This window comes from Semicossyphus pulcher, unplaced genomic scaffold (assembly GCF_022749685.1).
Source record: "Semicossyphus pulcher isolate SPU_LCO1_2020_fin unplaced genomic scaffold, fSemPul1.0.p SCAF_15, whole genome shotgun sequence".
Classification (NCBI taxonomy): domain Eukaryota; kingdom Metazoa; phylum Chordata; class Actinopteri; order Labriformes; family Labridae; genus Semicossyphus; species Semicossyphus pulcher.
In genome coordinates, this window is record NW_027211659.1 from 29402554 (window position 1) to 29425263 (window position 22710).

At 46.1% G+C, this 22710-nt stretch overlaps 2 protein-coding genes across 2 annotated transcripts in view; both read right to left on the reverse strand.

The window, feature by feature from the left end:
- LOC138591995 (titin-like) overlaps positions 1–22710 on the reverse strand; it is a 170653-nt gene that overhangs the window by 130058 nt on the left and 17885 nt on the right. Inside the window, 36 exon segments of the mRNA XM_069662571.1 lie at positions 56–343; positions 441–719; positions 807–1088; positions 1177–1455; positions 2007–2288; positions 2550–2828; positions 2916–3203; positions 3304–3582; positions 3673–3951; positions 4045–4320; positions 4974–5255; positions 5336–5614; positions 5719–6006; positions 6098–6376; positions 6506–6784; positions 7023–7301; positions 7577–7858; positions 7941–8219; positions 8335–8622; positions 8713–8991; positions 9078–9359; positions 9453–9731; positions 9817–10098; positions 10325–10891; positions 11139–11417; positions 16168–16218; positions 16600–17103; positions 17387–17881; positions 18814–19002; positions 19120–19239; positions 19363–19647; positions 20034–20265; positions 20431–20599; positions 20684–20825; positions 21611–21871; positions 22236–22496. Coding sequence (XP_069518672.1) covers positions 56–343; positions 441–719; positions 807–1088; positions 1177–1455; positions 2007–2288; positions 2550–2828; positions 2916–3203; positions 3304–3582; positions 3673–3951; positions 4045–4320; positions 4974–5255; positions 5336–5614; positions 5719–6006; positions 6098–6376; positions 6506–6784; positions 7023–7301; positions 7577–7858; positions 7941–8219; positions 8335–8622; positions 8713–8991; positions 9078–9359; positions 9453–9731; positions 9817–10098; positions 10325–10891; positions 11139–11417; positions 16168–16218; positions 16600–17103; positions 17387–17881; positions 18814–19002; positions 19120–19239; positions 19363–19647; positions 20034–20265; positions 20431–20599; positions 20684–20825; positions 21611–21871; positions 22236–22496 — 10023 coding nt within the window.
- Positions 11597–16062, reverse strand: LOC138592557 (titin-like). Its single transcript, XM_069663389.1, has 4 exons — positions 16044–16062; positions 14958–15713; positions 12018–14924; positions 11597–11616 (listed from the first exon to the last, which is right to left on the reverse strand). Exons 1-4 carry the CDS (start codon positions 16060–16062, stop codon positions 11597–11599), a joined length of 3702 nt encoding a protein of 1233 aa, XP_069519490.1.

A 22710-nucleotide genomic window follows, 5' to 3' on the forward strand; every position in this document is an offset into this window, starting at 1 on the left:
CTGTGCAGAGAAGAACATCCTGCAAATGTTCTCGACTTTCTTCACACCTACTCACCTGTTACGTTCATTGAAGCACTGGTCTCACTGGCTCCAGCAGAGTTTACAGCTTTACAGGTGTATTTGCCAGAATCTGACATCTTGATAGTTGGAACTCTCAGTTTGCAGTTATTATCAGTGCAACTAATGTCATAGTTTGGGCCACACTTGATCTCTTGGCCGTTGTGGAACCAGGATGTTGTTAAAGGAGCAGAGCCAGTGACCTTACACTCCATCTCACCAGGTTTACCCGCAACAAGGTGGGTATCTCTCAGCTTCCTTATGAAACTTGGTGGAATCAACTTATCTATTTAAAACAAACAAGATGTTATAAAGCATTCTGAGCTATTTTGAATTACTAGGATCTAAATTTCTTAACGAGCAGGTACACAATGGCCACGAACCTGATACTGAAAGCTTAGTTTTGCAAGAGGCTGTACCAACATGGTTTGAAACCTCCAGCTTGTATTCTCCTGCGTCTGCTTTGTCAGCAGAACGAATCTTCAGCGCAGCAACCTTTTTTGTGAAGGACATCTGATACTTGGCACCAGCAGAGACTTCCTTGTTATCCTTGAACCACTTAGTTTTCAGTTCTGGTGAGCCAGATACTGTGACTTCAAGAGATGTATTTTCTCCTGACTTAACGTTCAAGGACTCCGGGCTATCCACAATAGCAGCGGGTTCTAGAAATTAGGAAAGAAGATGTTAAGCTAGACGAATCCTTACACTGTCACTGGTGGTAATGTAATAAAGTTTGGAGTTCAACAAACCTAGAACGGTCACTTGAGACACAGACTCCACAACTCCAGAGTCGCCCCTCAGCTGGCAGGTGTATTTACCAGCTGTGGTTGAGTCAGCCTTGGGCACTACAAGGGTGACCACGTTATTCTCAAATGTGATCTTTCTGTTGTCACCATCTCTGAGAATGTGATCTTTGTCCTGAACCCAGGACACGGTCAAAGGCTCCGAGCCTTTCACTGAAGCTGTCAGTGTCAGCTGCTGACCGACTCTCACTGACTGGTCCACCAGCTTCTTGACAAATGCTGGTTGCTCTGAATATTGATGGAAAGTTCAAACGTGAGGAGAAGTAATCACACGAACGCTACTCTCTCAGAAAATGGTCACTGATTGTGTACGAACCTTTAAGGCTAATGGTTGTGCGACAAAATCCAGATCCCACATTGTTTGACACTCTGCACTCATAGAGCCCAGCGTCATCCTGCTCCAGTTTCATGACGTGAAGTGTGGCAGAGCTGGCTTCACAGACCATCTTATACTTCCTGCTCTCCTTGAGTGGCCTTTTGTCTTTGTACCAGTTAACCTGGTATGGTGGAGTGCCATACACCTCACAGTGTAGGCTGGCATCTTTCCCTTTAATGCCCTCTACTGGGCTTGGACTTTTAATAAAGGAGGGGGACTCTGGAAGATATATTGAGATACATTAGCAGAAGTAACATTGGAGAACGTCCCGTCTTCACTGATAAAACCTGATCAGCACTTCCATTGATCAGTATTTCTTGTGAAGGGTCATGCTTCAGTTCAGTCCATGCTAGAGGAATCCATCCAGACGTTGACAGAAAACAAAGATTAATAGTGAGGGAATGCAAACATTTGCTTATGTTCATGCTCTGACTGGAGTCTTATCGCACTGACATCAGAGGAACCACTATGGAAAAGATTATACTGTAGTTCTTTCCATCCAAAGATGAACAAATACATGCCTCTAAAGAGGTAATACTCAGACTCATGCTATCCAACACAAGAGAGGACACAGTTAGATGTTTAATGGAAACAGAGGGTGGTGTTGTTCCATGCTGAAGTTTTGAGAAAGGGTTCCAAAAGCAAGATCAAATCAAATATCACAATCTGCATCATTGGGGAGTTTCATTCGTTCTTTTTCATGCTGCAAAAGTTCAGAGGGGACAGAAACCACAAGAATGTATATCCAAGAAATCTGCTGGATAGCTGACCTTGAACTTTGAGAACAGTGCTGCAGCTCGCACTGCCAGCATCGTTATGAGCCTCACAGGTGTAGACACCATTATCCTCAAACTTTGTGCTGTGCAGCTGGAGATATGCGCTGGAGTCTACAATCATTGTTTTATAGTTGCCTCCGTCGGCTATCTTTTGGTCATTTTTGTACCAGCACATAATCAGAGACTTTGATTCGATGGCCTTGCATTCGAAACGGTGTCCCTCACACTGCTTCACAAAGGTAGTGGGAGGAAGTTTCAGGACAAACTGTGGAGGTTCTGCAAAGTCAAAAAAAGTGATGTTACTGTCATCTGCAAAAAGCAACACTTGAGCATTCATGTGAGGTATGGGCGATGAAGAAAGATGATGTAACAGATGGCAGAGGAGTCTGAAGGCAACATAGATAGAAAAGAAATGGTCAGGTGGTCAGGTCGAGAAAATGAAAACTAAGAAAGAGGAGCTGGGAAAAATAAAGAAAAAAGATGGAGTTAATTGTGTGGCAATGGTGGTGGTGATGGACAAAAAAAGAATAGTCCAACCTTTCACCAACAAGGCGGCTGCACTCTTCACTGCGCCTGCTTCATTGCTAACATGGCAAGAATAAATCCCACATTGCAAGGTGTCGACTGAGTGGAGCTCTACAGAGGACGAATACGGCTGCAGTGTAACGGTACAGGACGGTCCGGTAATGAGTTCCATGTCGTCCTTGAACCATTTAACCATAAAAGGAGGTGTTCCTTCAAAGACACTTCCGAAGAGTACAGCAGACTTTGGAATCACAGATTGAGACTCAAGCTCAGCTACAAATGTTGGTGGCACTAAAACCCATACAGAAAGATTATTCAGATACACGACCAACAGCTTTCAGGTTGGAAATTTGATCAAGTTGACCTTTAAATGCTAACCTTTAGCTGTAAGAACACCGCTGCACACACTGCTGCCTGCTCTGTTGGTTACTTTACAGCAGTACTCTCCTGTATCAGCACTCTCAGTCAGCTGGAACTCCAGGGAGAGAGTGTTATCAACATTCAGAAGTTTATATTTGGAGCTCTTGGTGATCTCTTGTTTCCCTTTGCTCCATTCGACTGACATTGGAAGAGAACCAGCCACTTTGCAGTCCATGCTAACAGCTGAACCCATAATTGCTTGAATGTTTGTTAGTGCCCTGATGAACATTGGAGGAATTACCTCCTCTGTTTAAAATGATATTAAGAGATAATTAGTGCAAAGCCAAAAAAACCCAATTGTACATTTTAAACGGTTTGTTCTACCAACAGCAAAACAGTTACAAACCTAAAACCACCAGCGTGACTTTACAGCTGCACGTCCCAACAGGGTTTTTGGCTTCAAACAGGTACACTCCGCTGTCTCCCAGCTGAGAGGACGGTATGTTCAGTCGACTAAGGTTGTCCTCGTAGTAGAGACTGTGTTTCCTGCTTGACTGAAGCTCTTTGCCATCTTTGGTCCATCTCACACTTATCTGAGGAGTTCCAGCAACCCTGCACTCAAGACTAACTGGATCTCCACATGTCACTTTGACTACCTCTGGCTTCTCTCTGATCGTAGGTGGTTCTAGAACACCGAAAAAGAGGTAAGTGCACTTGTAGCTGTTAGAGCTAGCTATAATGTTAGGCATAAGCATCAAGCCTGAAGCAGAGGTACCTTGCACCACGAGGTTGGCAAAGCATTTGTCCTGCCCGGCCTCGTTAACAACATGGCAGGTGTATTTCCCCATGTGATGTGCCTCACAGGCAGGTATTTTGAGAGTGGCCTCTTTGTTGTCAAATGTTCTCTCAATCTTTGAATCCTCTGGGATCCAGCTCTCGTCTTTTTGCCATTGTACAGAGAGAGGCAGAGAACCTTCCAGGGTGCAGCGAAACACCGCCACATCTCCCAGAAGACTGGAGACATTTTCTATCTTCGTTACAAATGTTGGAGGGACTAATGCAAACAAAAGAGGTCATATAAATACCAGTGTGTACAGTGACGTATGCCTGATGTATGTCAGTGACATGTAAAAATAGTAAAACCAACCTTTTAGGGACAAAGCTGCGAAGCCAGTGCAACTTCCAACTTCATTGGCTACCACACACTTATAAGTACCGACATCCTCCGCTTTACAGTCCTGGACTTTCAAGCTAACGTTGTCACAATCAATGATAACATACTTCTGGCTGGATTTGATTGGCTTTCTATCTTTGAACCATGTGACCTTAAATGGAGCACTTCCTGCCACTTTGCAATCAAACACTGCAGTGGAACCTTTAACAACTTCAAGAGACATCAGCTCTCTCGAAAAAGACGGAGTTTCTGAAATAAAAAAGAAATCAAACTGAAAACCTGATTTGTTACTGATGTACGATAACACTTGACTTAAAATTAAAGATATAATCTTGAAGACGTTCATGTAAATAAATGTCTGTAAGTCTCTCTCTCTCTCTGAATGAGGTAACACATGGTGACTGAGCCTATGGCCCACTGATGAAAGCCTTTGCATCTGCAGTATATAGTATTATTATGGGCTGGGTGTCTGTGACGGCGCCCAGTTAGTGACGCGTTTTCCATCAGCCAGCAGTGGTTGGTCTGCCAGAGAGGGTAGGCGGAGCTAAGCGGCTGCTTTTCCGCTCTCTGCAAGTGTTGCGAGTAAACAGTAATCTACTATGGCTGAACAAACAAAGAAAAGATGGATGACTACAGATACAACTTCAACAAGAAGTGAAAATCCAAAGAAGAAGAAACAAACTCGACGCTCAGATGAAGCAAACAGTCTGAAAAGGAAAGCGACCGTCAGCCAGGAAAATCAAGAGTTACAACCGGAGCCAACCGTGGACGTCACACATGCAGCTGTCTGGATATCTGGGACGTATGCTCCTGCAATTGCTTTTTATCACCATAAGGTGGCGCCAAATAGAACTAAACTGAGACCTTTGAGATTATATCTTTAACATGAACAGGGAAACTACCTTTTACTTGGAGCTCCACAGTGCAACTCTCTGTGCCTGCCTCGTTGCAGGCTTTGCAGAAGTACTTCCCGCTGTCGTTTTCACTAACTTCACAAATATGCAACGTTGCAACAGAGTCGGAATATGACATTTTGTGTTTCACACTTTGATGAATCTCAGCTCCGTCTCTAAACCAATGCACAGAGATCTCTGGAGTTCCAGCCACCTTGCATTCAAACAGCTGAGTGTCTCCTACTGTCACTAACGAGACACCTTCGGGTTTTTCAAGGAAATAGGGAGGTTCTGAAAAAAACACAAGTTACTTACGTATTTTATCATTTTAAAGTAATAGAAACTGACAAAGGTGAGAGAGCTATATTAACCTTTGACAAAGAGTGTTGCCTGGCAGGAAGCTGAGCCCACATCGTTCTGTATCTCGCACACGTAGTCTCCAGAATCAGCAGCGTTAGCAAAGAAGAGCTCCAGTGAGCTTGAGGTGTTGTCTTTAATCACAGAGCAGTCAGCGCTGGATAAAATCTCTTTCTTGTTTTTAAACCACTTGATCTTCAGTGGTGGTGTGCCAGAGACCAGTACATTAAACTGGACCTTTGAGCCCGGCAGAACATTCATGGATTCAGGCTTTTCAAGAATGCATGGTGGTTCTGTTGGTGGACAAAACCCGTTACACCTATTTTAACATCCTCACAACATGTACACTTAAACTGCAAGAAAGTAGTGTGAATGAATGAAACGAATGAACTCTGACCTTTAACAGACAATGTTCCAGAGCATCGGACAGATCCCGCCTTGTTTTTAGCTGTACAGGCGTAACAGCCGCTGTCTTTACGGTCAACACAACTGATTTCAAGGAAAGCTACATTTTCAAAGAATGTGCATTTGTGTTTCTCATCATTGTGGATCTCTTCTTCATCTTTGAACCACTGTATCGTCATTGGCTGAGAGCCGGATACAAGGCACTCCAGATGAACAAATGATCCTCTGATTCCTTCTGCCTCCTTCAATTCTCTTGTGAAAGATGGTTTAATAATCTGAGCTATGATACACAAGGTGAGAAAACAACGTTGAGTCGGTTGTGCGCATGAAATAGAGAGGAACATCTTCTAAAGACACGTGGACACACTGACCTACGACAGTCACAGCTGCTTCACAGGAGCTGCAGCCAGCATTATTTGAAACCTCAAAGATGTAATCACCACTGTCCCGTTTCTCTGCTTTAATGATGTTCAGCACAGAGCTGCTGTCTGTGCTCTGTATCTTGTATCTCTGGCCTGAGCTCAGCTCCTTTCCCTCTCTCATCCATCTGCACCTCAGCGGCTTTGTGCCTGAGAATCTGCATTCAAGTCTGGCTGGGTCGCCTTGCGTTACACTGATTGACTTTGCATGTTCTGAAATGCTTGCTGGCTCTAGGATGACACAATAGTCCAAAGTGATTAGCCAGTGCAGTTTACAGGTGTTAATGCGACAGATGAAACAACAAGCTTGACGAAAAAAGCAACAGCATTTAGGACAAGTGAGAGTCACATCCTACAAACCTGTCACTACGAGCACAGCGGCACAGCTGCGCGTCCCGGCTTTGTTCTGTGCCTGACACACATATTTCCCGCCGTGTGATAACTGAGCATTTTTCAAATTCAACACGGCACTTTTGGTTTCAGAGGACATCTTAACATGCTCGTCTTCTGTGAGCTCATGATCGTCCTTGATCCAGGTGAAAGTCATGGGAAGTGATCCAGACAACATACACTTCATACAGATCTCAGAGCCCACTATGCAGGACATATCGTCCAGTCTCTGAACAAATGATGGCGGTTCTAGTGAGAGAGAAATCACATCAGTCTGCATGCTGTGGGAGGGGTTACATACACATGATCCACATTGCACATCTTTAATCTGCCCTGATCTGATGTTTACTGGCTGCCTCACACCAAAAACAATAGCAGCAAATAGCAGAATGTTATTTGGAGAAAACGTCATGGTGCCTGATGACATGTTTCACTAAAGAATCTGCACATTGGTCAATGGAGAGTAATGACTCGTCGTTTGACTGACCTTTCAGAGAAATCTGGCAAGAACAAGATGTCTCCCCAAATTCATTTGCAACAGTGCACTGGTATGTCCCAGCGTCTGCAGTCTCACAGACAAATATCTGAAGAGTGACAGTGTCATTGTCAAAACTGATCTTATGCCTTTTGTCGTCTCTGATCAGCTTCTCGTTGAGGAGACAGCTTATTTCAAACGGAGGAGAACCTGAGACGGTCCCCTCCAAGATAATGTCCGATCCTTTCACGAGCTCAGCTGATTCAAAAGAGCTCACAAACACTGGCGGCTCTATAAAAACAGATGGGACATGTTGTATTAGAAGGCAAGAGGCGGTTGAGTGGGTTCAAGTCTAACGAGGGCAGTCTGGTCTACAGAATTCATTTAACCGTTTACCACATTACAAATTCAACCCTCTCATTGGTTATCGTCACAACATGGCCGAATCCAAAGTTCTTAAAGATGTTGATGGAGATGGAGAACACGTTAAAGAACAATGTGGACCAGACTTAATGCCAACATTCTCTGAATTAAACTAAGAAAAACAGGGTGAAGACTGGACAAACCTTTTACTGTGACTGAGCTGCTGCACTGGTCTCTGCCGGCCTCGCTGGACGCCATACAGACATAATCTCCACTATCCTCTACAGAGCAGTTTTCTACCTCCAGAGTTGCTACTGAGCTGTCAAAGGACGTCGTGTGTCTGTTGTCTGAAGCAATTTCTGAGCCATTTTTAAACCATGAGATGCTAATCACAGGACTGCCCTGTACTTTGCAGGACAGCTTCAGACACTGTCCAGTTTTCAGTAACTGGTGAGGCTCGGGTTTGATGGTAAATGTTGGGGCTTCTGTAAATTAACAGTAACATTAACAGTTAAAACGAGAAGTAAAGGACACAACAATGCAGTGTATGACAGACTGAGACAGCACCTTTCACAAAGAGGTTTACAGTGCAGTCCACCTTCCCAGCTTCGTTGGACACTTGGCATGTGTACTTAGCCGAGTCACTGGGTTTCACAGAGTGAAGCTCCAAAGAGCTGGAAGAGGCGTCTTTCTTTATGAAACACTTGCCCCCAGTGAAAATCTCTTTCTCCTCTCTGAACCATTTAACAACCAGAGGAGCTGATCCCTTAAAGGATGACTTCATGACAACATTTGATCCCTGAGAAGCATCCTGGGATTCAGGTTTCACCGTGAAGACCGGAGGCTCTGGAGTCATTTGGGAAGAAAAAGAGCATACATGTTCACAGCCTGTGAATAAGCTCTGATGATTATAATGTTTGCCAAATTCCTGTTTAACCTCAAGTAAGTGAACTCCTCTGACCTTTGACGGACAATGTGCCACTGGTCTCTTTTTCTCCAGCTTCATTAGAGGCCCGGCATGTATAAACTCCGCCATCCCTTTGCTCCAGGGCGGCTATAGTCACAGAGCACGTACTCTCACTGAAATCAAGCTGATATTTGCCGTCACTGTGGATTTCTTTATCGTCTTTGTACCAGGAAACAACCATCGGCTGAGATCCAGCGACTCTACATTCCAAGGTAACATTACCACCAACACTTCCATCCACTTTCTTTAGAGTTTTGGTGAAGGATGGTGGAGCTGCTCGATCTGTGTAAGGAAATACATCCAGCACATCACTGTCAATGAGGGCCGAATGTCACAGCTGTGGTTAATGATGTATTCTGGGCTTGGACTAACCTATAACAGTGACTGAGCAGGTGCACTGGTCTTTTCCCACTTTATTGGACACCTCCATCCTGAACTCCGAAGTGTCTCCCTTATCTGCCGAGAGAATCTTTAAGACGGCAGCGTTCTCCTTGACAATCGCTCTATATTTACGCCCACTGGTTATCTCCTTGCCGTCTTTAAACCATTTCACTTTGAGCTCAGGACTTCCAGAAATGGTGCACTCCAACGTGGCTGAATCCCCTGCAGTCACACTGATGGATGCTGCTTTCTCTATGATCCTAGCAGGTTCTACAACACAACACACGTTTTAGACTGTAGAAACATCTGTTGCTGACCTTAATCAATATTTCTAATGGACAGGATCGTGTTCTAACCTTGAATTGTTAAGACAGCTTCACATTTCTGCTGCCCCGCCTCATTTTCAGCAAGGCAAGTATATTTGCCCCCGTGCTTCATCTCAACAGAAGAGAAGGAAATGCTAGCCGTGTTGTTTTCAAACGTCATGTTCACGTTTGGATCATCGTCTCTCAGCAGCTCAGAGTCTTTCATCCATTTGATAGTGATGGGTGCTGAGCCTTTAAGGGCTCCCTGCAGCTTGACTGTGTGTCCCAACACTACTGTGGCACTCTCAATCCTCTTTGAGAACATGGGTGGCTCTGAAATAACAGTATGGGTGGGTATCATATAAACAACAACCAACAGGTATTTTAACTTTTCAAGTTAGTCTGCATTTCTGTTACATCACTAACCTCTTTGTTTAGCTACTGACTTTGAGGTTACCGAGCCCACCTCATTTGATACCACACATTCATATTCACCAGCGTCAGCGCTCTCGAAGGAGCGGATCTCCAGAGAGCTCAGAGATCCCTGTGACACGATGCTGTATTTCTTATCTGTTGACAGACGTTTCTTATTCTTTTTCCAGGCCACCTCAAACGGTGCAGAGCCTACAACGTCACACTCCAATACAGCTACCGATCCTCTGACCGCCTCTACAGAGAGTAACTCCCTTCTGAAAGACGGTGGTTCTAAGGGGAGAACATAGTTCAGTTCAACACCTTCTTATTCTGAATGAATGTTTTCCTGTAATAAAGATCCCTCAGTGTCCTTTACCTTTCACTGTCACTTTAGTGCTGCAGCTTTCACAGCCAGACTCATTGAGAACCTCACATGTATAGTTTCCACTGTCACTCAGCGTGACGTCCTGCATCTCAAGAGTGGTAACACCGTCCTTCAGACTGATATTACATCTGCCACCAGCAGACAGCTGGCTGGAATTAAAGAACCAGGTGGTGTGAAGCACAGGAGACCCTTTGATGATGCACTGCAGCCGTGCAGCGCCGCCTGCCTTCCAAACCGTGTTGGCTTCCAGTCTCTTTACAAAGACTGGCGGCTCTGGAGAGGTGTATAGTTAAATAGAGCCATTAGGAAGTCAAAGAAGACATTAAAAAAAACAACAACCCAGCATTGAAAGAGGAGATTTAAGGCGTAAGTCAAGAGCAGCTGGAGCTGCCCTCTGAACTGCACACCACAGAATAAAATGTGTTAATTTCCAGTACTGCAGATTTGCAGAAGCTTCAAATGCTGCAGTAGCCATGAAAAATAACTAGAAAGCTCTTACCTTGTACCTTTACCGAAGTGGAGCAAGTTGCACTCCCAGCTTCATTTGTCACCGTGCACACATAATTTCCACAATCTTTTAGTGTGGTCTTTAGGATATCAAGACTCACTGTCTTATCCTCAAAAGACAGTTTACAGTCCGGAGACTGGTGGACTTTTCTACCATCTCTGGTCCAGGTGACATTCACTCCGGTGTCCTCATCCACCTGACACTCCAGGTGCAGAGGAGCTCCGACCACAGCAGCGACTGGACCCAGGGGCTTTACAAAGTTGGGCTGATTAATAACCCGCAGCTCCATGCTGCACTCAGCTGTCCCAACATCATTAGACACCGTGCACACGTAGAGCCCCCTGTCAGCCGGCTCAAGTTTGGTTATCTCAAGAGTGTGCTTATTCTTTTCACAATAGGTTTGGTAGTGTGTCGGCAACTGGGGCAAGGCCTGGTTGTCTTTGAGCCAGACAACATTGAGTGGCACAGATCCTGTTATTACACACTGTATCATTGCCCTCTTCCCAACATACATAGTCTGATGGTCAGGTTTAGTTATAAAGGCAGGAGGACATTGCTCTATAAGAATTAAAGAAACAGAAACATATTAATTGTAACATGCTGAGCTCTGTTCATGAACCTAAACCAAAGAATCAGAAACAAACCAGCAGAACAAGAAAACAAATGAAGAACATTTCAAACACAAAGTCTTGAGAACCAGTGTTTCTCAAAGCCAGCGACCAACCACAGGATGAAAAGAGCTTGGATCAACACAAATATCAGCTCAAACTCAACCAGCACAATAGAAGGAGACAGGTGTTCTTACCTGTAACGCTGAGAGAGGCGGAGCATTCGTCACTGCCATGCTGATTGGACGCCTTGCAGGTGTATTCACCGCTATCGTCCTTGCTTGGGCTCAGAAGCTCCAGACAGGAAGTGCTGAAGCGACTGATAATCCTGTACTTGTCACCCTCTTTGATGGGGTGTCCATCTTTGAACCACTTGAAGCTCACGTTAGGAGCGTCCTCAGTTTCACATTCAAACTTGGCAGTGCTGCCAATGTTGATCTCCACAGGGACAATTCTGTGCCTGAACACAGGCTTCACTGCAGTATGGAGAGAAGGAAAGATAAAGTAAATAAACAGGTTGTAGAAACAGAAGCAAAAATTAATGTTTCATCTGGAAGTGGTGATGTGGTGATCCTGGGATGGAAAGTGACACACACACACACACACACACACACACATAGTTATCCTGCTGTGACTGTGGATAAGAGGAAAGGTGTTACGTTTGGATGGAAGTGACTGGAGAGGAAAATGGTATTAAATTAGAGTTTAAGATGAAGAACTCTGTCGAATGAAAAGAAGAGAAAGCATGCAAACAGAGATGGGCCCAGAATGAGGACTGATTCATGTGAGAAATATGGAGTCTTATTCCTTGGAGGTACATAGGGATGGAAACAGGGTCATATGAGAGTGGAGTGATGGATGAGGCTCAAAGACGAGTGAGGATGTCTCTGCTGTCTGCTGAAAACCTCAAACTTCCACATTTATAAAACAACCTTTTCAGGGCCTCAATGTCAAAAAGACAAACTCAGGTGTGGATAAACTTTGAGTTGTGTTTGGGCTTTGCAGACAGCAGAATTGGAAGTTCACGTGTGTGAAGTTAGTCGATGATGATTTCAAAGAACTGTCCATCATCAAACCTCTGGAGACCACAGTGAGTCTCGAAGATGTTGTCGACTTGCCGGCTTCGTTCTCGGCCTCGCAGACATACACTCCCTGGTGCTTGTCCTTGACAGCTCTGTTTATAACTAACGTGTATCTGTCGTGGTCTTTAGAACACTTGAACTCTTTGCCAGGTTTTACCAATTGGCCATTGAAAAACCAGCTTACTCTTGTGGTGTACTTTATGGTGGCAGTAAAAGTGGCCTTGCTGTTTTCCTCAGCACAAACGTCTTTCAAAGAATCAATGACAACAGGATAATCGATAAGACTATCAGAGGACTCACTAATCATGATGGCCTCTGACAGATACTCCTCTCTGGTTTCTTTGTGGATCAAAATGTCCACATGTTCAACAGGAATCTGACCCACTGAGGTTGTCACTTCAGCAGTGGAGGTGTCCCTCTCTGACCTGACGGTCATGCTGCTCACCTGCCTCGACTCATGGATCTCAGCCTGCCTCTGAACTGTGGCGCTCTGGAAGGAAGCGCTGGCTTCGGTTTGGAGAGCTGCAGACTGAGATACAGCAGGAGGAAACCCCATTGCACTCTCTGCCACCATCAGGGTGTCCACCACAGATGACAAAACCTCTTTGGAGGACGCTGAGCTAACCAGCGCTTTCTGAGGCTTGTCAATCTGCATGGTACCTGGTTGTTCTGATGTAAGACTTTGCTGCTCCTGGAAAACCATAGCATGCAGAGCTACCTGGAGTTCAGACCTGAGGTCAGCTGACCTAGGGTATTCACCTTCAAATGTCAGGGTGACCTCCATAGGGGCACCTGGTGTTGTGATCAGGTATGTCTTTGTGGCCCGTTTGGGCTCTCTCTTAACCTTCACCTCCTGTACCTCCACTGCCTCTAACCTGCCCACAACGTCCGCGAGTAACACTGGCTGGTCACGCGCCACAGCAGACTTCAGAGCGTCTCTAAGCTGACGACGGATATTCAGACTGAAAGGTTTGGGAATCTGAATGACAAAGCTGAGTTCTTTAGGAAGAGTGTGATTGTCCTGAGACTCATGAGCAAACAGAAGATCATGAGGCTGTGTCCTGATGCTGAGAGCTGAACCCTCAGATTTATATATCTCCCTCGTGTGCTCTCCCGTGATGACCTGCTTTTCTTCCAGCAACACCGACCGTTGGACCGACTGGCCCTCCTGGATCTGAACTGCAAAGTCCTGCTCAGCGGCTTCTAAGATAGAACAGCTTTCAGTGGCAACTGCCTTCTCCTCTATAAAAACGGGTTTTTTTGGTATGTTAGGCTCAATTTTGATCACAGGTTGGAACTTGTCATCAGTTTTTATGCTAACGGTGTGACCCTCCTCCAAAGTTTGAGTGTCTGTGATGTTTAAAGAATGCATCATTCTCCAGTTATCCTCTTTCTGAACTAGTGCTCGCTGCTGCTTGACATCACTCATGAAAGGCATCTCCTTGGGCAGCTGCATGGGCTGGGAGGAGACTGTGAGGATGCTTGAGGGCCTGGGCTCAGTTTGAAGCTTTGGCCGAACTCCGGTCACAGACACGTCAAGATCTTTGTAATAATCCGCCGTGATCTCCATTCTCTCCTCTGAAGTAGCTGCATGTCTTCTAGCTTTTTCCTGTCTCTGCATGGCCACCTGCTGCTCAGGTGTAGCGATGGCGAGTATGCCTTCTTTTGGTAAGAATGTTAAAGAATGAATTGACTGAAGGTATTTGGTTTGTGGTAACTCTTTCCGCGGCTGAATGGATGTGGCATCAGTCTTTGCTAAGAGCTCTGATGTCGCCTCACACACAGCAGTTCTTTGCTCTTCTTGTGTCACCGAATGCAACAAAATGGGACTCTTCCTTGCTGCTGCCTGACCTGCAGATGGCTTTTCGCTGCTGAATCTTCCCTCAGACTGTAAAACATCCTGTTCACTGATCACCTGCAGATTCAGGAGTCTTACTCCCTCTTGCTGAGGCTGCAGACACATAGAAGATGCTATGCCTGGAACCTGTCCTTCCTTTTCACCTTGGAGTTCATATCTCTCCTCAGTAGTTACAGCTGACTTATATACCATGACTTTGTTTGGGACAACACTCTCCTGCTCTGGTTTGTGTGTTTCAAACAGCTGCTCCTTGGAAAAAGCCACTCTAGTTTCATTCACTGGTGCGACCACTGGTTGTGATTGCTCTCTGTCAATCAGCGGTTTAGTGGCTGAATCTAAATCTTGCAGAGGCTCAGAGTGTCTTTCTATGATTGGCAGGTGCCCTGTGCACTGAGCCGAGTATAAAATCTTAACCCCCTCTGTGACTCTGAAACTCCTCTCTTCCTCTGGCCTGTGGGTGGCACCTGAAGTTTCATCAAGGATGAGAAGAGTGGACTCTACCTCGTGACTTCTAACAAGCTGCCTGGGTTCGGTCAAAGTCTTCAGGCGCTCTGTAGTCTGCTCCGTCAAGGCCTCTGCTCTCACTGTGGTGAGGGGGAGGGTCTCTTCAGATGTGGCTGTCAGGAGTTTTGACGGGTGCTCTTTGGCTAACTCAAGTTCTACAATCTCAGGGCTGAGGATCCGCTCAGAGTGCTGCTCCATTATCTTTTGTCTCTCTTGGACTGAAGATAAGAACGTGGCTGTGTGAAGTTGTTTCACAGGGACTGCTGAGACCTGAGGGGGATGACTCGGAGCCAAACAAACCCTTTCCTGGATTTCATGCGCCTGCAGCACTGCGGCCTGGTGGGTGAGCTGCTCCCGATGGAGGGTGGCAGAAGAGATATCAAGCTCCCTGAGGGTTTCCACTTCCTCACTGGGAATAATCTGCCGGTCTTCAGTGCTAATGGTATAAATCATCCGATCAGACAAAGTTTTCTCTGTTAATAATCTGGATTCGGTGGTCTGTTCAGTCATCGATATTTTCAAACCTTTTGTTTTCTTAACTAATGTGTGCTCGTCCTGAATGTGATCTCTGCACACCAGCAGCTCGGCAGAGCATGAGGCTTCTCCATATTGGTTGGACGCCTTACAGGTGTAGACACCACTGTGCTCCTGTTTTACACTTGTTATATTGATGAAGCCCGATCCATCAGGGTTGTTCACAATGATACAGAACCCACAAGGCTGAATGTGGAAGCTGCCTTTGAGCCACTGAACCTCAGGTAGAGGATCCCCTGTCACAATGTACCTGAAGAAGGCATGGCCTCCTTCAGACTGCTGAACAGACTCGATATTCTGAGTGAACTCTGGGGCTTTGCCGGTTGGCACAGAGGTTTTCCTGTCGACTGTCTCCTCCCTTTCTGGCTCCTTCACCTGAACATGCAGATATGACACGCACGTCGACTTGCCAAATCTATTGCTGATGGTACACGAGTACTCTCCTTCAAATTCCCTGCTAACTTTGGTAATGACCAAGCTGTACTCGTCTCGCTCGTGGACAAATGTATACTCGGACGAACTGGTTATAATGTGCCTGTTGTGAAACCACTGAACAGTGGGCTTTGGGAAACCTGACACTCTGACGGTGAATGTGACACTTTCTCCAACAGTCGCAGCTGCTGGAGAAAGTTCACTGAGGAAAGCTGGTTTCTCTTTTTTCTTTTCCAAAGTGCTGGAAAAGCGTTTGGACTCCGGCTTCAGTTCAAGTGTTCTGGTTTTATCTGCTAACTTTAGACCGGTGTAGTATGACTCCTGGGTTTCCTCCTCCACCGTGATGGTTGAGCTAGCGAAGGCTGAGTGGAATAATAGACAGATTAAAGTGAGACACAAACGCCAACCTCTGTACGTCAAGCTGCGCTGAAAATAAACGACTGAACATATTAAAAACCACAATTGTTCACTTGTTTTACACTGTTCCTATATTTTACTACAACATGTTAAAAGTTCTGTTTATTTGGTCATGTGATCACAAGTGAGCCAACTCCATCCAGCTATAAGACTGATGGAGACACTGAGAGATGCAGTCAGAGTTCTTTTAACGGCATCTTTTGGCTGAACTGAAACAGGTCTGCAGCGTACAGGAAGTCAGAGCACGTTCAGTAAAACATACTGAAGCATCAAACACAACTTATTGAGAAACATTTGTCACCAGCACAACCTGAAGAAAAGATGAAACACTTTATCCCGACAGAACAATGAGCTGCAGCTTTCAGAAAGACGACCCTGCTGACAGGGAACGATATTTACCTTTCACTTCCTCCTGCACCTGAGTCATAGGTTCCTTCTGCACTTCAGTTACTGTAAAGACACAAACATGTTCAAATTAGAAACACTCCCATTACTGCACATAATGTCTCATATGGTGCAAGACTGTTAGAATGAGTGACAGGTCGTGCATCCATATTCTCCCTTTGGTTTGTGTGGTTCTTGTTTTACATCTGGGCATGCTTCATTTTGGTCTTTAATGCGATACTTGTGCCTTTTTGAAAAGCTTTCTGTGAAGTGAGTGTCCCTGTCTCTGTCTCCTAAACACAGTGGTTAAAACCTTGTTGAAGAAGTGCTGTCACCGTGTGCAGACGTGTGCCTCTGCTGGCTGTGTAGGTGGAAAGCAGTGTAGATGAGTGGTGGGCCAAACAAAGCCCGAGCGAGCAGAAGGACCAAAAGCATGCAGATGCCAACCTTTCATCACTGTGCTGCACTCAGCATCCCCGGCTGAGTTCACATTTTTGCAAGAGTAAGAGCCCCCTGCTCCAGGTCCCACATTGTTAACATTTACGCAGCACAAGGGGCCGTCATGTTTGAGAGAGTACGACACAGAATCCTCAACATTCAACCGGTTGAAAAGCCAAATGAGAAACGGAGAGGGAACCCCCTTCATAACGCAATACAAGGAGCCGATGTCTTTCTTTGTGCTCAGCAGCTCAGGGGGCAGTTTGATCAGGAACTCGGGGCAGCTGGAGAGGCGGCGGCCTCGCTCGTCATAAGGCTCGACATCAGGGAAATACAGGTGGCTGATGAGGCTGTAAGGTCTCTGGGAAGATGGAGGAGATGGTCCCGGCTTCTCCACCGCCTCCTGCTTGTCTTGGTCGGGGGGGTCTCTAGGGGTCTCCCTGTCTGCTTGAGACACTTTACGTACAGAATCGATGGGAATGGGGGTTTCTGCTTTGAGATTTCCTTCTTTAGCTGGGTAAGAATAAAGTTAGGGAGAGTAATTAGGGGTCAGAGTTTATAAGGCTATGACTCTAAACACTACAGGGTTAGTGGGATGGATGGATGAGGTTAGCGAGGCAAAGCTTGGGACAGCAGGAACAAAATACTACAAGGCTTGTTATTGTATTACACTGTCACAGGTTACAGACTCAAGGAAATATTAAATATTGAGAGGAGGGGGTGGAGCAGGAGAAGCATGTGGAGAGGAAGATGGGCCAGATGGAGAGACAGACTCATAAAAAGAAAGATTAACCACCTTCAACAGTGAGCTGGGCAGAGGAGCTGTTCTGGCCGTGTTGGTTGGTGGCAGTGCAGCGGTACACGCCCTGGTCTGCCACACCAACACCCTGGATGATCAGGGACAACAGCCCCCCCATTTGAGAGCTCCTCACCCGCTCGGTGTCCGCCAGACTGTGGCCATTATGGTCCCACACCACCCCGGTGAAGGGCTGCCCGTTAAAGGAGCAGCTGAATTCGGCCATCTCACCGCTCCTCACCCAGATGTCACTCATTTCCAACAGCAGTTTGGGGCTGGCCGAGACTTTGATATCGAAGCTGCTCTCTGAGCTCGTCTCCACCGAGCTTACGCTCTCCATCTGAATCTCAACAGTCCTCCAAGACACGGAAGAACTCTCAGAGACCGACTCAGTAAACTCAATACTGCGGGCTGTTTGTCCCACAGACAGACAGCTGAAACGTTCACTCTGAGTCTCAGCCACAGTGCTCGACACACTAGCTAAGGCTTTGTCATCTGGGCAATAAAAAAAAGTAGAAGAATTAGGTCAACACATCATTCTGGCGACTTCTTCAGGTTACTTGTGTCACAGCTTGTTTGCCAAGAGTGCAGCCGGGGTGGAGCGCCGAGGATCAGTCATGATCAGTGAGGGAGTGGACAGTGGCTGGTTTCCGCTGTCAATCATGCAAGCTTGATTGGAGCAGGTTCAAAGTAAAAAACAGCTATGGTTTATGTCCGTGCTTGAGAGTGAGGAACCCAGAAAGCTAGATGTCCAGAGCTCAGCTCTGTTTCGAGCATGCTGCATTCCTCTGAAATAAAGACTCATGTCTCAGAATAAAGACGTCCCTACAGCTGAGAGCGAGAAGAGAAGACAGACATGCATCACCTGTGCTGACAGTAAGGATGTCAGAAGACTGCAACAACGCAGGGCGGGCTCAATTTATGAAATATTTGTTTTGCAGGATCACAGAAACAGGAAGCACACTTTAACTGTTCACAACATCAAAATGAACGTATGAACATTTTCTGAAGGCCGAGCTGGCAGGCAGGAGGTATTCTCCGTGTTCATCTGACACTAAAGCCCTGACAGTCCTCTGGAACTCTTAGCTTGCTAGCTTATGTTAGCTTAACTTGCCTCATTACAAAATCTGGATCCTGTATGTGCAAATGATAACGTGTGCGTGGGTACTACACCTGGATACCTGCTCGATAACTGGAGCCTCCACTCATGCAGTTAAAGGAGAAGATTTTATTTCTCAATGAAAATCGACTTTAAGACTTGTTTTCAGGTGTAACCATGTCACCGTGGAAACCAACATGTTCGATTCAGATTGTAAAAAAATCCTCCTCGATTACAAACATGCTCGATGAGAGGACCAGAGTTTGGTTATTGAAGCACATGCAGTGCGTGTGAGCCTCCTCACATTCTGACGACCCGACATACTCACCATCGATATTCAGAGTGGCAGCACATGTGGCCATTCCTGCTGCATTTGTTGCCACACATGAGTACTCTGCTTCGTGGCTGGGCAGAACTCTGGAAATGTCCAGCTGGCAGGTGTCACCATAATGAGACATCCTAAAGACGTCTGACTGCCTGATCTCTCTGTCATTACAGAACCAAGACACCTGCAGGTCTGGAGACACAGAGCTCAGTTACAGTCACCTGGATCACGTGTTCTCGTCTCACAGCTTACAGTTCAGTTGTGACAGGATTAATTCTGTTGTAGGAAAAGATGAGCAGTGGTCGTTACCTTCTCCAGACACGGTGCACTGGAACTGAGCAGGGCGTCCCTCTGCAACCAGGATGTCCCGAATGGGAGCCAAAAGGACCGGAGCAGAGACCCGAGCCACGGTTTCGACCACCTCAGGAACTGACGGACAAGAATTACAAAAGCATGAGTTTGCACCGCATCACATGAAATGAGAGCGTAGCACTCTTAATAAAATGGCTTGCACTGTGTCATGACCTTGCTGTAACACATTTCTACATGTACCTTCCACAGTGAGAGGGGCGGAGCTTGTCGCCTCTCCGAAGTCATTCTTGGCTTCGCAGCTGTAGACGGCAGCATCCTCGGGGAAGACTTCGAGCAGCATCAGTGTGTGCTCGTCTCCATCGTGCAGGAACTTGCACTTGTAGCTGGTGGACAGAGCCTGGGAGTCCTTGTACCAGGACACCTGAGGCTGCGGGATGCCGCTCACCTGCACCGAGAAGCGCACCGATCTACCTGAAGTGGCTGTCTGGGGCTGCATGTGGCGGACGATCTGAGGAGGCTCCGGCACTGAAAACAGAAGAGAACTTTGTTTTTCCAGATCTCAGAACATATGAAGAGGAGCAGTCGTTAGCTTCAGCCGGTTTGCTGACGTGTAGCCGTCCTGGTTTACCTGCCCTCTGTACATGTCTCTGTGATTCCATCATCAGCTGATTTTGTATGTCCTGTCAGTAACTTGAACTCTGCTGCTTTATTTTTATGAGCATCAGAGTTATTCAGAGTAGGGTCAAAGTAATGTAGACAGTAAATGTTCAGGAATGATTAGTATATCACGCAGTCTTTGCATATCGATCTGTTTTTGACTGCAGTAATATTTATGAATAGAAGGTTGAAAAGACAAGAAACAGCACTGTTCATGTTGGACAAAAGCGATCTGTTGATTTCAGGTCTCTTACATCTGACGTGGAGGTTCATGGTGCTCCTGTTCTTGCCGGCGATGAAGGTGTACTCCCCGGCGTCGCTCCTGTAGGTCTCGGAGATGGTGAGACGGTGCAGCTTCCTGATGATGGCGTAGTTAAACCTCTCCTCCATCGAGAACTGGATCTCCACCCCGTTCCTCATCCAGCGACCCTCCACTTCGTCCTCGTTGACCTCGAACTCGAAGGTTGCTCTTTGTTTCTCAACAACCTACAAACACACGATTTGGATTGAATAAGTGGACATTAGACTGAAGCGTGTCCGGGCTCAGGAAGCTGTCAGACATTCTCAGAAGGACCAACAATCGGCAGTGTCTTTCTGTGAAAATCATTAGCCCTCTCACAGAAGTTGTGTATGCATGTTGATATAACTCACAGTGATGTCCCTGCTGGCGGGCTCTGAGATTTTGACGTCTCGTCCCTCGACTCCCAGGCGGCCCATGGACATGCTTGACCCGGCCACGGCGGTGTATTCTCCGACATCAGACAGGCGGACAGACGGCAGAATGAGGCGGTGTATAAATTTATCTGAGGTCATTTTATATCTGCAGGAAACGAGACGGGGAAATGGAACGTCGATCCAGAGATTTTCTTAGTTTTTATGATGTTTGATCTGTGAGCTACTGTACCTGTCTGACATCTCCAGCTCCTGGCCGTCCTTCATCCACATGACCTGGATGTTGGGTTCAGAAACTTCACATTCAAAAGTTGCTCTCTTCTTCTCTGTGACCTTTAGGTCCTTCAGCTGTTTGGTGAACTCGACCACACGAGCTAAAAAACAAAGGGAATAAAGTTAAACGTGTTTCGGCTTTGTCTTACCTTTGATTGTCGTGGTTCTTTATGAGGTACTTTTGGTCATTTGGGAGGTTCTAGTGGTCTGTGATTAGGTTCTAATGGGCATTGAAGAAGTTCCAATGGGCATTGAAGAAGTTCCAATGGTCATTGGGTAGATTCTAGCAGTCCTTGAGAAGGTTGTCGTGGTCAATGGGAATGTTCAGGTGGTGTCTTGGGTGGTTCTGCTGTTCTCTGATGAGGTTCTAGTAAACCTTGAGGAGGTTCTAATGGTCAAGGAGGAGGTTTTAGGCATCATTGTGGAGGTTTTAGATGCAATCTGGGAGGTTCTAGTGGTCTTCTAGTGGCTACACTCAGGGACATCTAAGGGTCATTTTAGTTCTTGGGTTGTGAATGTGGCTCCGGAGGTGACCAAGGAAGTAACAGCTCTTTTATGTGGGTGTTGTGGTCACTGGGGAGGTTCTAGTGATCCTAAATATGATCGTAGTGATCCTTAAAGAGGGTGCAATGGTCATCAGGAGTTTCTAGAGGTCCTTAATGTGGTCCTACTGGTCACTGAGGGGAGGTTTTAGTCTTTCAGAGGAGATATTAGTGATCATTAGGGGTTTTTTGTTTTAGTCTTTTATATTTGCCCTGATAAAGCCACTGTATACTACATGCCTATCACCAAACAGCAAACAACAGCAGGGAGGAAAGAGGGACATCCAGCTGCTAAAGAGGCAGATATTTATTGGGACAAGAGCAAAAAGGAAAACAAATCTTACCTTCAACGTAGAGTTTAGCTGTAGTGACTGCAGAGCCGGCCATGAAGGTGTACTCTGCACTGTCTCCAAAGTGAACGTTCCTGATGCTCAGAGTGTGAGTGAGCTGTCGGCAGCGGGCCTGACATCTGTCCGTGGACCGGATCTCAGCGCCGTTCTTTAACCATTTGTATGTGATGCCCTCGTAGTTGACATTAACCTCAAACGTGACCGTGTCTTTCTCCTGAGCGTTCAGGTTCTCCAGCATCGTTGTGATGAGGATGGCTGAAGAAACAAAAATCTGATGGTTAGTTCACAAGAAAAGTGTGGGAATGGGACCAACACACTGAAGAATGAAATACCCAAATTAAGCCCTAAATGACCCCTGAAAACACATGAAACACTTTAATCCAAATCGTTTGTCAGAGATCCTTTAATTTGCTCATAAATGTAAAGAAATAAATATCTTGCAAACAAACCATTAAAATGCAAATTATAAATAATCTTAGATTTAAATGTTTAACAACGGGTTAGGGTCAGGGTTCAGGGTAAAATGATTTTTAGGATTTTCACAGCTTCTCCTTGTCTGCAGCTTTAAAATTAGCATTTAAATCAGACATAGTGAAGCTAGCTAACGGGGAGAACTTACGGCTAACGGTTAGCGTGGCAGAGACTCTGTCGTTCCCGCAGACGAAGGTGTACTCTGCAGAGTCGTTCCTGCTGGTGTTCATGATCTTCAGCTGGTGCAGTTTGCCCTGAACCACGATCCTGAACTTCTCGCTCATCTCGATCTCCACGCCGTCTTTCAGCCAGGTGGACGGGACGTTGAAGTGGGAAACTTCACACTCGAACGTGGCCACCTGAGTCTCTGGGACCTCCACGCTCTTCAGGGGCTTTGTGACGCGCAGGGCTGAGGAGAGAACGTCAGCAGAAAATGAATTAGGCTCTTTTAGGATGGCCTCTTCCACATGAGAAGGATACGTGCAGTACTATAACGTCAATTAAAGAAAGATATCCTGTAAAGGGAAGCGTCCTTCATAGAGACGACTGTAACCTGTGTTAGCATCAAGAGTAGGGGCGTATGAGAACAAACAGTCGGCTCAACTTGAAAACAGTTGATACTG